Consider the following 14,822-nt stretch of genomic DNA (forward strand, 5'->3'; position numbering starts at 1 on the left):
CAACTCTGTCAGCTGGGATTCAAAGTGGAGAATCAATGCTGTGATGACATGTGGATCTTTTCTTAGCTTAAACAGGCTTTTCTCAGAGTCAGCTGGAAGCTGTTGTTTTTACTATTTGTCAGTGCAAGTGACAAATACCCACCTGCCAAGGAGGTCTTTGACGAACTGGTCTTTGCCGATAAATGCCGTTGTACATTGGATCTGACTGGCGATCTGACCCATCTGATTGTTGCAGTGGTCCATGATGGAGCTCAGTTTGTTGTTCATCTCGGATAGATTCTGCACGTCCTGGTTCTCCTTCTTTTTGTCCTTCTTTTTCTCAGGCTTGGTCTGTTTTCCCCCGAGGACAGATCCAATTTTCAGGTCCTTCTTCTCTTCTTTCCCTTTGGGGGATTCCGACTTTTTGCCACTCAGAGCTGGAAGCTTGCTCTTTCGGAGGCCAAACCAGTTGGCGAGAGAAGGGCCAGTCTTTTGTTTTGCCTCGCTGGCGGCTACTTTTTCTTGTTCTTGGGATTTTTGCAAGTTTTCCTCAATTCCCATCATGACTTTCTCTTCAATTGTGCAAACTGTCTGGCTGATTTTCTTCTCCTCTGCAACTGTTGGTTTGATTGGTGAGTCCAACTGGGTTTTGACTGGTTCCTTCTCTCTTGCAGGGTTTTCTGAGCTATAGAAGGGTGGCTGAGGCTGAAACTGTGAATGAGCGGCAACTTTTGGTTTCCGGATGTGGTTGAAACTAGTCCTTTCGCTTGTTGGCAGGCTACGCACCTCTTTATGAGTAGGTGAAGTGACGCCTTCACCGTTGGAGCCTGATTTAGAGGTTTTGTCAGGGAGGCCGTTGGTACTAGTTGAACCTGTCATACCTCCATAGTGGCTCAGCCTAGTCCGGGGTGAATGGACTGGGCTCTCAGCTAACCCAACAGTGGGTACTTCTAAAGAACTTTGCCTTGACAGCGAGTTTCCCCTCTCGCCTGACTTGGTAATGATCTGAGTCCGAATTTTTCCTGGTCCTTCTAGCACATTGATGTTGGGTTTCTCCATGTAGTTCATGCTAAAACTCTGACTACGAGCTTTGGCTCCATTCATTCCCAAAGCAGGTTTTAGATGAGTTTTTGTTGTAACAGATATTGATCGACCAAAGAGTTGACTACTCCTTTTCCCCTTATCACAAACATCACCTTCCTCAGGCAGCACAGGGGCATGTACGTCATCTTCTTGAAGGGAACAATAGACTTCACCTTTCTCCTCTGTGGAAGACATTTTGGGTGGCAAATCAATACCGTACACTGCTTGCAAGCTATCACACTGGGTCGAAGCATTCAAAGTCACGGTCTCCTTGGAGACAGAGTTAATATGATCTTTCTCTTGTTTACCTGGAACAGTGGGGCTACTTTTACTTGTAGGCGGTGACTTTAAAAAGGCTTTAAACCCCATTGGGATATAAGTCTTTGAGGCTTTTTCTGCTTGGTTAGGTGACATAACAGCAGAGGCAGGAGGGCTAACGATAGCTTTACCATTCTTTTCTGTTTGACACTGAGGGGAGTCCTGAGGGGATATGGGTAAACTTATTGAGGTCTTCTGCACTGTCTGTTGAATATTTTCATGAGTGGGTCCTTTCTTAATTGCAAATGAATTTTGTAGTGCGGACCCTCTTAGGGCACCGTAGGGAGGAGGAACATTCTTTGAGCTTCTAGGTGCATTTTCAGGTTCTCGTGCACACCCTGAGTTTGCAGAAGGGAGGTAGTCTTTTGTGTGTTTGGAAGTGCCTTTAAGAGGAGTCTGAATCACAACGGGGGACTTCTGAAGGTGCTGACTGGTTTTCTCTACCAGTTTCTGAGGTGCAAGTGCAGTCTCATAGCCTGCATCCAAATCCAAACAGTCTTTATCCTTGATGGGTAAAGTAGTTTGCATATTTGGTGCTAATGAGGTGTAGTAACTTGGGGGAGGACCTCTCCCAGTGGTTAGTGTGGATGAGTGAGTCACCCCTGTTTTATGTGCCTGAGGTGAACCTTCGTAATTTGGTCTGATCAGTAAGGAGGTGGTGCGGCCCGGGGGAGGGGGAGGAGAGGGAGACCTGAGTTTATTTTTGCTAGGTTCACAGTGTTTGTCTCTAGTTGGTTGTTCACTAGTGTCACCATACTCCAAGAGCCTCCTTGGTAAGTGGTGGGAGGTGGATGAGAGACCCTTACTCCATTCGACCCTGTTAGAGAACGTGGAGTTCACACCCTTTGGGCTCTGAGAGCTAGTTTGTGTTCTGATAAATCTGGACAATTTAACTGTAGGAGAAGAAGGGGATTTCTCCTGAGTGGAGGATCCTGAGTTTCCACTATTGCTTGGTTCTTTTGATCCTTTAGATACCCTCAGTGGTGATGCTGATGGTTTGTTACGACCAGGAATTTTTGAACCACTAGACTTGGGACAGGCACCATCATTCAATGGAGGAACTGACTGACCTTTACTTGCACGGATGCTTGGTGGTTTTATTAGTTTTCTTTGAGGAGTTACCTGCAAAGACAGTCTCTCTGCACTTCCCTCCCTGCTATTGCCTGATTTACTAGTCCTAGTCTCACACTCTGAGGGCTTTTCTGGGGATTCAAGAACATTATAGTTTCTTGCATTTGCTGATATTTGCCTTGTTGGTCTTTCTTGTGGTACTAATTCTGCATAATTTGCATTGTCTTTGCTACCATGAATTTTTTCAGTATCAGCTGCAAGCCTTTGGGGACACAACTCAATAGGTTCCCCTTCCGCATCAAATATAGCCAATATACTTTCTTCAGACTGGGTACACTTGGATGCTTTTGGTTCCTTCATTAGGCTAAAAGGTCTGGGCCTGCCATCAGCAGACTGGGTACGGCCCTGGTCTTTGCCTAAGTATTTTTGTTTGAGGAGCTTTGCTGCATCCCTAGATAGTCTTTTAAACTCCCTCTCTGCTTGCTCTGTCGGCTGGTCACAGGACACTCGGACATCACTGCACTCTGAGTTAAGTTCTTCATGGTCATTCACGTCAGAGAGGCGTTTGGGACCCTCTGGGTCAGGGGTGCTGAAGCGGAGTTTGGATGGTTTATGAAAGGCTGATTTGTGCTCTCCATCTGAGAGAAAGTTGTTGATAAAACTTACAAGCTTCTCTGGACGCTCTTTGGAGTCACAACCGGAACAAGGGTTTGTAACCATCAGTCCTGAACCAGCACTTCCAGTTCCACTTTCCTGCGTCCCCTCCCAGCTACACAAACTGTCCGAGATGCTGTGTGAGAGTCTCTTACAGTGAAACCAACTGTCCTTTGTGGGGATGTTATCTCTGCAACTAGACTGTGCCAATTCATCATCAGCATCATCCGAATCGTAAAAGAACTGCTTGCCACGAGCAGTGGAAGTCCTGCCACAATGGCTGGCTTTGGAAACCCCTTTACTGTTACTCTTGATACCCAGGGAATAGATTCCCTCATTGGAGTTCATGCAGTCTTTGTTGCTTGATCTGGAGACCTTTGAAGAACAGGAGGAACTCCGGTGTTTTCTCCTCTGAAGCCTCTTGAGTCCCTCCAGTATGTGGCTCTCTTTGCATCTTGTGGGTCGTTGCTCCTCTGAGGGAGTGCAGATGTTACTAGGAGTTGATGAACCCAAACTCAGCCTCTTCTCCCATGTAAGAGAAGACTTTAAGGCAGAAAGAAACAAAGGTAACACTTGTAATTAGTAATGTTTTGGCAGTTCTTTCAAGCTACTTTGGCAGGATTCTTTTCAGAGTGAACATTTTAGGGGTGGTTTATGGTTTATTCAGAGTACAAAACCATTTTTCATGTAAATGTAGCAGATATATTAGAATTTAAATATATTATCTATTTTAACAAATTTCTAAGATAATTTTAGAGAGTATTTTTAGTCATGGTCATCAAATCCAAAAGGAAGATATGGGATTAATTAGGGCCTCAAATGAACAGGGAACTTTGACGAGCTGCCACTCGTGATTATTTTGTGGAACCAATGTTTGGGTTTACCATTTTCCCACAGGAGCGTCCATCATTCCAGGTGTACGAGCCGCTGGAGAATTCACTGCATGCGCTCGACAGGGATATCTCACTGCTGCTACAGCTGCTGCGTGGGTAGATGGGTGGGGGCACAGTCAGACTCAGCTGGCTCAAACACTTGGCCACAGGGAGACCTGGCTTTCCGGTTAACTGAACCTCCTATAAGAAATGTAAAAGACTTTAGGGGACAATCCTTTATAACTAACAAAACTTCTGTTATAGATGTGTATTATTAGTGTTAGTAAGAAGCTGAAAAGCACTTATCACGGCAAATAATGTCATATTAATTTTAAGGTTTATTGGTAAATTTGAATTGTTCTTTTTCAGGATGGACTGAGGACACACTATAGTCAAATGCCCTCTGCAGAAATTTGACTTCATAGTGGATTTTTTGCTAATGCACACAGAATTGTACATTGAATAATGGCTTTCTGTTGCCATCAACAGACTTCTCATACAATTCTGGCAAGATATTTAACCAGTTCATTCAAATTGGATAGTTTTTTTGGGCGCAACAGTAGCGCAGTGATAGTGCCATGTACGGAGGCCTTCTTCCTCAACGCAGCTGTCCCCGGTTCAAGTTCCGACCTGCAGAACTTTACAAAACAAACCCAGCAAAAAATGCTTAAATCGGATGGTTTTGTGTGCTGAAATAGGTCTTAATCATTGCCCACAAATTGTCAGTATAGCCTACTTCATTTACTGCAATTAATTCGGTTTACCGAATTAATATGTATGGGGATCATTGTCCTCTTAGGACATCCTAGTGTGTCCAGATTGCAACCATATTGCCAAAATTGAAGATTTAGGAAGTAGTCCTTTTTTATTATTATGTTGATATTAGTCTGAATTGTGCAATACATATGTACCACAGGCAAGGTTGCCAAGAAGCCAACCAGTTTCAATGAGTTCTACCAAATCAGACAGAAAACTAAGAAATTTAAATGAACTCTGACAATTCTGCCAAGAAAAGTGGATTAAATGTCCAGGCAGGATTATATCAGAAGCCTGTTGATGGCTACAAAAAGCTTGTTGTCAAGTTCCTAATTTGCTTAGGGTAATTTAGCATAATACCATGGGGTGTGTGTGATTATTTGAGTCTGTAGGTATAATAGAAATAAATATCTTTGTTGACCCACGGTGGGGAAGTTCAGGTGTATCAGCAGCAAAATGAAAGGCAAATAAAAGCTTGCAGATTCACACCAAGTTAAAAAAAATAAAAAAATATATATATATAAAAATAACAAAAGACACTGTACAGCACGGAGAAAATTGACACACAAGAAATAATACAGTACAGTGAATAAAAATAGCATACATATAAATGAAATGTGCAACTGAGTAGGGTGGATTTTGATAATGCGCATGTATAAATATGCATAAAAAACAACAACAGACTATTTACAAGAAACAGAACAGCTGTACAAAAACAGCAGGGATATAAATTCAGTTTGTTCGGAGCAGTAATGGTTCATGGATGAAAAATGTACTCTATGTCAATTAAAGTAAATCCACAATAAATTCAAACCTTCGCACGCAGTTCTTGTTTTACTTTCACAACTTCAACAGATAATCAAGAGGGTTTTTAGCCTTTGAGCTCCAGTTGCTGTTGCTTATCTAATTACCATCTTGATGCCATTTGAGCAATGATAAAATCTCACTGATCAACCAAACATTTCCAGAGAAATATTTTGCAAAGTCATTGCAGAGATATCGAATTGTCATGCGCTGTCACCACATCTTCACGCATATCTATCAAATTAGAATCTCAATGCAGAGACAGAGTGATAAAAAATACCATTCTGCTAATCTCAAAGAAGTGCTTCTTGGGTTTTGAAGGATATGTGGACATTTAGATGATTCATAATTCACTTTCTTCGTTTCAGTTTATCAGGTGGCATTCTCAGGGGGGTAAAAGGGTGGAGAAAACTCATCTTCAAGCCTTAATGCATAATATATAAGATGACTAATGTTCCACTGTGTCTTGTGGAGTCGGTTTTACTGACGTCGAGTCTGAATCGATGGTTTTCTGGTAATATGACAAGGATTTATCCCTCTTAGTGCCAAGTGACACCAGAGGTTTTACTTGCAGGATCACCAGAGAGGTCACGGCTCCAGATTGGTGGGTCTATATTGAAATAGGTGGCAATGATTGCTTGAGAGATGCAGGTATGGTGGAGGATGTTTCTGTCTTGCATGCTTACAGTAAAAGGAGAATCTGTGTTCCTGGAAAGCAGGAAAGCCTTGCTTCTCTCCGGCTCCAGCAGCAGATCAGCCGCAGACAGATCCATGATACGAGAGTGGAGTTTCTGAAAGTCAAAGGGAAAAAAGGGGGAAAAGGACACGGTACGGTGAATTTTAGCAACGGGGAGCTCGGGAGATTGAAGTAAGCCTTGCCGTAAGATGCGAGGAATTTTATTGATTCTTTGCTCTGTCTAGATCAAAGCTGAACTGAATTATAAGTGCAGTCAAATTCTGAAAAAGTACAAACGTTAGGTCAAGGTTGAGCTGTGTTTTACAAATCAGATTCCTTTTGTTGGAGCCGATTCCTCTCCCTCAAAGTCATTACAGTTATCAGCCGGCCAAAAAATAAAAACAGTGTGAACAGGAAATAATTACATTGGGGGGTTGGGGATTCATTTGATTCGCTTCCCTGAAATTTATGTCCAAGTCTCTTCTGTTAGTTAACTCTTGCACATAAGAGGGAAAGACTCAAACCCAAATACATTCCCACACATTCATCTCTGAACTTAATTACGCTTGATTCCCTGCGCTCAAATTAACTTAAGCTGGAAATAAAGAGCAGCAGCACACTTGATCTTGTGCTACACTTCTACTGCCAAGTGCCAAACGAATGCTCACTTAGGGGGTATATGCACAGACACTGGTGTAGTTATCTGTTAGACCTTTAAAAGTAAATGCTTGTGGTCTGATCTTGCTGAAAAAACGCAAATATTACCTAAAAACATGGTGGAAAAGTGAGATGTAATTTTCTTTACAAGAATGCTTTTGTTTATATTGACTTTTTGCGAAACACATCCCTCTAAATAACTGCATTTTTTATTTTACTTGAAGCATTAGAGCATCAGTGCTTAGATTTTTTTTTTCTTGCTCAAATTTTGGCAACACACTGAAAAGAAAAGCTTCTTTTGTACAATGAACAAGAAAGTTCAGTCTTCTTACAATTATTTTCTGGAGACATAAGAATGCTGTGATAATGGTGCACTTTCCTGTTTAAACGGTTTGATAAACATCAGTATATAGTCTGTAATATTGAAGTTTTGTCCAAAATATTCCAGCAAATTTAAACATAAAAGTAAGAGTAGTCAAGAAAAGCACCCTCATACTTAGGGTTAGAAGCAATAAACCCAAAACTTACAGTGCCTTGTGTAAATACCCATTTGACTTTTCCCCATTTTGTCTCTAACAGCCAGAAACATCCCTGTACTTTATTTTATATTTGATCAAAACAAAACATTACATAAATTTGTGGTGAAAGTGTGGCCTTCATTTGTTTTCAGCCAATCTGAAGCAGTATTTGGCTGAACCACCTCTAGTTACATTACAGCTCAGAGACTTTTGGGATATGTCTTGCACAGCTAGAGTCCAAACATATTTCTGTTCTTTCAGAAATAGTTTAACCTCGGTCAGATTTGACAGACGGGCCTCTGTGAATATTAAGATGAAAGTTTCATCACAGATTCTCAATTAGATTTAGGTCTGGATTTTGACTAGGGCCATTGTAACATGTGAATACGCATGATTCCCACAGCATGATGCTGCCATCACCGTGTTTTAACGTATGGATTGGGTTCTCAAAGTGATGTAACATAGACTTTGACTGGGGTCATTGTAATACTCCATGTGTTTAATGTAATTTTACATGGACTTTGACTGGGACAATTCTAAAGCATTAAAACTTGATTCCCACAGCATGATGCTGCCACCACTATGTTTGACAGTATAAATGGTGTGGTTGCTGTTTAAAGACAGACTTTGACTTTGACCATCTATACACTTGAATATGAGAATAGCCCCTTGCAGACTTTTACCGAAACTTCCCCTCAAACTGTTTCTGGTTTTAATGCAGCCAAGATGACGTTTATATGCCACAAATTCTGGCTGATGCACATTCCACACATACCAAGGATCGTAATGGATGCACATTTCTTCCAATCAGTGGTCAGAGTTAAGTCCAACCATGCCTAATTTGACTAATATCCACATTAAAATACCTAAATATCTATTACATGTGCTGTATTCAAATGAACAATCTCAGCTCGGCATCTTAAATCTAAATCTGCATCTGACTGACAGCACAAATACTAATATTTTTTATATCATTGAAAAAAGAATTGAGGCAGTATTGGGATAGAGGTTTTCTTCCAGGATTGTCAATCCATCTTTCCATTAATGCCAACCAGCTCCCTGTCTCAGCTGAAAAAAAGCTTCCCCACATAATAATTCTGCTACCAGCATCTGTCACTGAAAGGAGGGTGTGTTCAGGGTGATGTGCAGTTAAGTGTTCAATGCTAATTAGGTGAAGGCCGTTGGTTGGGTGAGATTTTATGATGGAGCATAAGAGTAAATAGACATACCTTTCGGATTTTTGCAAAAGAAATTGATAACTGTGTTCTTTTTCCTTTAACTTCACAGTTAAAGGCATCCTAACACACATAACCCTAATAAAAGCCAATGACGTTCATCTAAAAGTTCAAGAATTGTGAATGTTCTGTAAGGCACTTCCCTGCAGTCTGCGCAGGATGGGAGTGGCCGAGGTGTCGCAGGGTCCTATGATCTTATCGTATGGTGCTTGATTTCACCTCCTCAGCATCCTCATCAAGCATTCAGTCAATAGTGCCATCGGGTCACGACAGGGAGAATGGTCGGAGGTAATGCAAAATGACAAGGCCGGGTTTTTTGAGGTTCAAGGCTGAGCTCAAAGTCAAAGGTTTTAAAGTTCCTGTTAATGCAGGCGAGACTGTATCACGCAAATACTTGCCCCTTCTTGACGTCTACAGCTCGAGAAGTTTTCTCAAGATACTCAGAGGAAGCCATAAAGGCTTTCTGCTGTTTGTTAGCTGTTTTTGTTGTTGTTTTGACAGCAGCCATATTTCAAGATAATGGATATCGGCCCAGAATAGCATCAATAGGCAGCTTCCAAACAAATTCGTCAGTATCGGCAACCGCTGTCAAAAACACACATTGGGGGGAGAGTCTCCCAATACACACGCACACACACACACACACACACACACACACACACACACACACAAAAGAAGCCAGTGCACATAATGCATTGTCTGATCAACAGTTTTAATCATTACAGAGACTGTTCCTCTCTAAGGTTTGGTTGGTTCAACAGAAGAATACTCTGCCGTGATATTAAAGACCGCAAGATCTCTCGTTGCATTACAGCTTGGGGGTTTCAAACAACCTGGTAACATTCTGTCTTTATTTTTTATTCTTACTAATGAGGTTAGGCTGTACATCCTCTGTTCTGAACTCTGAGCTATCTTCGTAGAAAAACAACAAACAAAACAAACAATGTGTTTTCATCCCAGTAATGGCTGACTCATCTGACACCTGTCACATTTGATGAGCAGCATCGCCCAATGGATGGTAGTGTAACGTGCAGATAATGCTAAAATCAGAGACACCTCTGGTTTATTCATTTAATATCCATACCTGTGTGAAATAATAGGTGATATTCATAGGAAACCATTTCAGCTGAAGGAAAGGAAGGCTCTCATCTGGTGTGGTTCCCATCCAAAGCATTAGCGGTTCTTTATCAGAGGAACCCGAGAAAGCCGCGGGGAGCTGAGGCCCGTTTAATTACCGATAAGCAAAAAGGTTCAGATCTGGATGAGAAACCCAACGCTCATATGGTTGATTAAGTCTCCCTCTGGCTCATGGGGGAAGAAATGAAAAGGAAAACTCATGCAGAGTATTTCTCTGTTTCCACTGAACATTTTACAGAAAGAAATGAGAGCAACATTTTTCTTCTGATAGTCTTAATATTCTGCTGCCATGTATTAACACAGAGCTTGAAAAAAAAAGTTAAAGAATATTTCAAAGAATGTTTTGAAGTAAGTATACGAGTATTTTATTTTATTTTATCTGGTTACTTTTCTTTTTTGTATGTAGCACCTTTTTGACCAGAGGTGCAAAGCAGTTGGCCTTATATTTCTTCCTATAGGAAATAAAAGCAGTGATAAAACTGAAATGTGCTCCCTTACAGATTTCTTCTTTTTGCTTTGCATCACACCTAAATGTTTCAGATCATCAAACAAGGCTGGTGTGGATAGCTTTTTTTTCCTTAAAAAATGAAACTATGACTTTAAAGCTGCTTTTTGTATTCACTCAGGTTAGCATTGGTAAGAGTGTGAAGAAAGCAAAAAAAAATAAAAAATCCATCAAGAGGCTAGTACTTTTTTGGCTCTGCACACACTATAACAATATGTAAAAAACACATGGGCAAAAAATCTTAATTTAAATCAGTTTAAATAAATAAATGGTATTTATTGTAAGAATCATGCTTTATGGTGGAGCTTGTTTTATGTCTGAATTTAAGGTCAAATTCCTGTCAAAAATAACCTAAAATTGCTATGAAAAAGCAGAAGGATATTACAAGGCAGATTAAATAACATTTGTCCGAGTCTGGTGAGCGAGAGTAGATGGTTACAGGTCACATATTTATGTCAAAATGCCAGCTTTTATATTATTTAAGGTTAAGGCTGAGCTTGTTACTGTTGCTTATCGCTCAATTTAAATTGGGGGAAAAGATAAACTATTGATTTTTCTCAATGCTGGTGAAGATGTTGATATCTGTCTAATAGCTAAGCTAATCAGCTGCTAGCTATTAGCATGTAATAAATAAAACTACAAATACTCTTTCAATGTTTTTATAAAATTTGATGAAATTGACCTTTATCCAATTTTTTTTTTTTTTTTATGACAGCATAAATATTTTAACTCTCAAACTATATTGCTAAACTATTCTGTAGTCCATGCTAAGCTAATGAGGAGCTAGTTTTTATTTCAGAAGTACAGGAATTATGTCAGTTTTTTAATAATTTTTTCACCATTGATCAAATTCATTTTTCTCACAAGGCTAGTGTGAAAATTGTAACTCTTTTTTTTCCTGATTTATCACTAGTAAACCAGCATAGTTTTTATATTATAAGCATAAACTTCGTGCAAAAGCTAAGCTAATCTGCTGTTAGCTTTTATTTCAAAGATAAAAATACAACATTTGTTTCTAGCTCATGATTTTTTTGATTTTACATTTAGGAGTTCTTTTCTCACAATGGTGATTTCATCACACTTGTGAGCACAAAATATTCTTTTCATTAAAATTATTTTATTAAAATTATTGTATTAAATGCTAAACTATTCAACAGTTGGTGTAAAGCTAAACTTCTGGCTTTTATTTTACAAATAAAATTTGGCTGTATTTAAACTTTCCCTTTCACTTCCATCTATGTTGAAAAAAAAAAACTCTTCAACATAAAACAGTATATAAATATTTTTTTCAGATGTTGTTGTCTCTTGTTTAAGTAATAACTAATTAAATCAGCTGTTAGTTTTTACTACAGAATTAAAAATTCAGGAATAGTGTTGATGTGATAATATGTTAGCAAAAAGTAAATTTTATTTTCTCACAGGTATGATGTTGATTTTTTAATAATCTAGCTGTTTACAACTAAACAGTTGTGCTTTTTTCAAATGCTAAGCTATTGTGCAGTGTGTGTAAAAGCTAAACTGCTAGCATTTGTTTACAAACAAAATAAGGAATTAAAATTTCCGTTTTCTATTAAATAATTTTATTTACCTTTAAATCCAACTTTTGATCATTGAACAATATATAATTATAGGCTAAATAAAATATACTCGTCATTCTCTTTATCACATTAATACTTTTTACCAAATTACTGTAATTCACTTTTTTATAATTAATTAACTTTTTATGAATTACTTTTTCTTTTGACTGACATTTCCAAAATAGGGAACGTCAAAATAATCAATGAAAGAGCTTTATTGAAATTTGGGGGTTTGGTTCCATTCTCTAGTCTTGAAGCTGAGCTATTTTTTGATTGTTTGTCTCTTCATTTTGATTAGACATCTAACAAAGTGTACTTATCCTCCCTTATAGTTCTGTAATTTGGACTCCAATCAAATAATTGAAGGGAGGACAAATAGATCCTCTCTGACATGGACAAATATAGCTGTGTTTAACAGTTCTCCCACACAGAGCTCATAATGACTGCACTGAACATCTGCTGTAGCGTCACCATGTTATGATTAATTCTTACATTAAATCCCCCAGTTGGTTGTGGGAAAGTTGCTACTAATTTTAAATAAGCACACAGTCACGAATTTGAGAACTTTGCTCATCCACTTACATAAACACACAAGTTTATTGATTTACTTTTTACAGGCCTTACGAAGACCCACAACTAATTTCTAGATGACATCTCTGTCTTCTCACCAAGAACAGGAAAAGCAAATTGCAGTCTTAGCTGTTCTCTATCATGTTTCTGAGGGTTTCAATTCACATTTTCACTGAGATTGGACTTCTTGGTCTCCTCATCAATATCCCTCTCCAACCCTTTTTTATAACAGCTTTACTTAACATTGCTCTTTCCTGTTCAATAAAGTCATATGAGGTAGCTACGAACTGACAAATCCATTTAAAACACACACATAGATATTTTATTTCTTTCTACTCTCTTGTCTTTACTCCATTTACTCTGTTTCTGCCTCTTCATATTTTGACCTTCTTGTCAGTGCTGGAGCTTCTCTGCTATCTCATCTCTCTCCATTTTCCCTCCCCTGTCCTCTCTCTCTTATCTTTTCTTTCTATTTTCATCCTCCCCTCTTTCAGTCTTCTTTTCTTCTCTGGGTGAAATGACAGCTTTTTTGTCCTCTTCTTTCTTTTGCATCATTTGTATTATGATCGGCAAATAGCCTTGTGCCAATTAGAACAATTATTTGAAATTGTCCTTTTGTTCGAAGGGTGGCTAGTCTTGTTTTCTAACCTCACCTTTTATAGTACGTCATATGTACATAGATGCTTTTCTATGGAAGACCAGAAAGATTTACTGATCCAATTTTCTGCTACAAGGTTTAGAGTTAGTGGACAATTTAAGAACAGTGTGATAGTTAAAGAAGCTGTCAGCTAAATTGGATTATTTTACAGTTAATATATTTTCTCGGATAGGGCATCCTACACTGTTTTTTAGAAGATTAAGGCAATTTAAGGTAGATCCCTGATAAATTGAACATGGAGATCAACATGGGTCAACTTTAGTCCTTAATCCCAGACATTTACATATTGGGTCCATAGGTGTATGAAATGGGTTTAATAATGTTATATTGGAGAACTCTAAGAAACAATTGAGACCCATGTATGTATGAAATGTGTCCTGATAATTTTGTGTATTGGAATTGATTTTCTTGCCACCCATTTGAAACCCGTCTATGAGATATGCATCATATTTAGAAAACCCCAAGCCCAGTAAATATGAAGTGTGAGTAAAGCCTATAGTTAATTTATTCAATTTAAGAATATTTACAGTATCTATTTTAAATGCTCCTCTCAAATTTAAAAGTTCTCCTTTAAAGACTCATTATTGATAAACTTGATATACAATTAACAAATATTGAGATCTATATTCTGTGAGAGAATTCAAGGACTCCTGGGCACACCTGGTAGCTTGGGGTTTTAAAAGCAGTCGGGCCATGTTCACACTGCAGGTCTTAATGCTCAATTCCGTGGTCGTTCAAACTACTCATTAAAAGCGACCACCATCAGACTTCAGTCTGAACGGTTTACGATCTCAAAGCGACCCACGTACGCAGAAGGAGAACGTAGACGTCACACAGCATGACACTGTTTACGGAAGTAATAATGGATGTAGCCGTCGCTGTATTAAGTTGTTGAGCAATGGTAGCTGACAGTTTATGACCACATCATAACAAGATGTAGAAACGTAAGAAAAAGGAGAGCACAACTTATTACAATGGCCTTTTGTAGAGCAGTAACTGCTACTTTTGTAGAGATGTCTGTGTGAATGCGTAGTCAGAGTCAGGACGATGTGAAAGTTTGGTGAAATGCAACTTGACCGTTCTGACTGCAGATGATATGTATCGGATTTAGTACCACATATTTGGTTCACCATTTACGGAGGTGAAAAGATCGGAACTGGCCCATTTTGACTGCCAATAAAAGTAGGATATGGGTCGTATATGTGCAAAAAATTTGGATTTGGGCCACATTTGCCTGCAGTGTGAACGTAGTCTTAGTTTGTCTCTGACTTGCGCAGCATTGGCTTTTTTGAAATGCCAAGCTAAATTTACATATGGGTCAGTATGGTTTGAAAATTGGGTGAAAAATAGACCCCAGGTGGCTCTGTCAGCATATCACTGTACATAATGGCCCCCATGTTTACTGGCAATATACATTGGTGTCATGTATTACAACTTGGAAAAAAAGACGGAACCCATATGAGTGCTAGACGTGATGTGCAGTTTTATTTCTTTATAGCCATTTGAGACGCATTCCATTGTTTTTCAAAATAATATTGCTAATTTTCAATAAAGAAGGCTCTGATTTACATACGGGGCCCAGATGTGTTTGTCCTTGGGTTACATATTAGATCCATACAAACTGCTGACCATTTTCTACCCAGAGTACCTATATACAGTTCACAACTGGTTTGCCAACTGCATTTAGTCTGCCCAGGTGGGGTCCATACAAGTTCATTGTAACCCCAAGCCCAGATAGTACTCATCCAGCAA

At 39.0% G+C, this 14,822-nt stretch overlaps 1 protein-coding gene across 4 annotated transcripts in view; it reads right to left on the bottom strand.

Moving 5' to 3' along the window:
- LOC124861545 (nck-associated protein 5-like) overlaps positions 1 to 14,822 on the bottom strand; it is a 190,493-nt gene that overhangs the window by 20,061 nt on the left and 155,610 nt on the right. For all 4 annotated transcript variants that reach the window (XM_047355351.1, XM_047355350.1, XM_047355352.1 and 1 more), the window contains 3 exons: positions 6,224 to 6,328; positions 3,990 to 4,178; positions 143 to 3,648 (listed from right to left, as the gene is read on the bottom strand). In XM_047355351.1, coding sequence (XP_047211307.1) covers positions 143 to 3,648; positions 3,990 to 4,178; positions 6,224 to 6,328 — 3,800 coding nt within the window. The remainder of the gene's footprint in view (positions 1 to 142; positions 3,649 to 3,989; positions 4,179 to 6,223; positions 6,329 to 14,822) is intronic.

This window comes from Girardinichthys multiradiatus, chromosome 24 (genome assembly GCF_021462225.1).
Source record: "Girardinichthys multiradiatus isolate DD_20200921_A chromosome 24, DD_fGirMul_XY1, whole genome shotgun sequence".
NCBI classification, from domain to species: Eukaryota; Metazoa; Chordata; class Actinopteri; order Cyprinodontiformes; family Goodeidae; genus Girardinichthys; species Girardinichthys multiradiatus.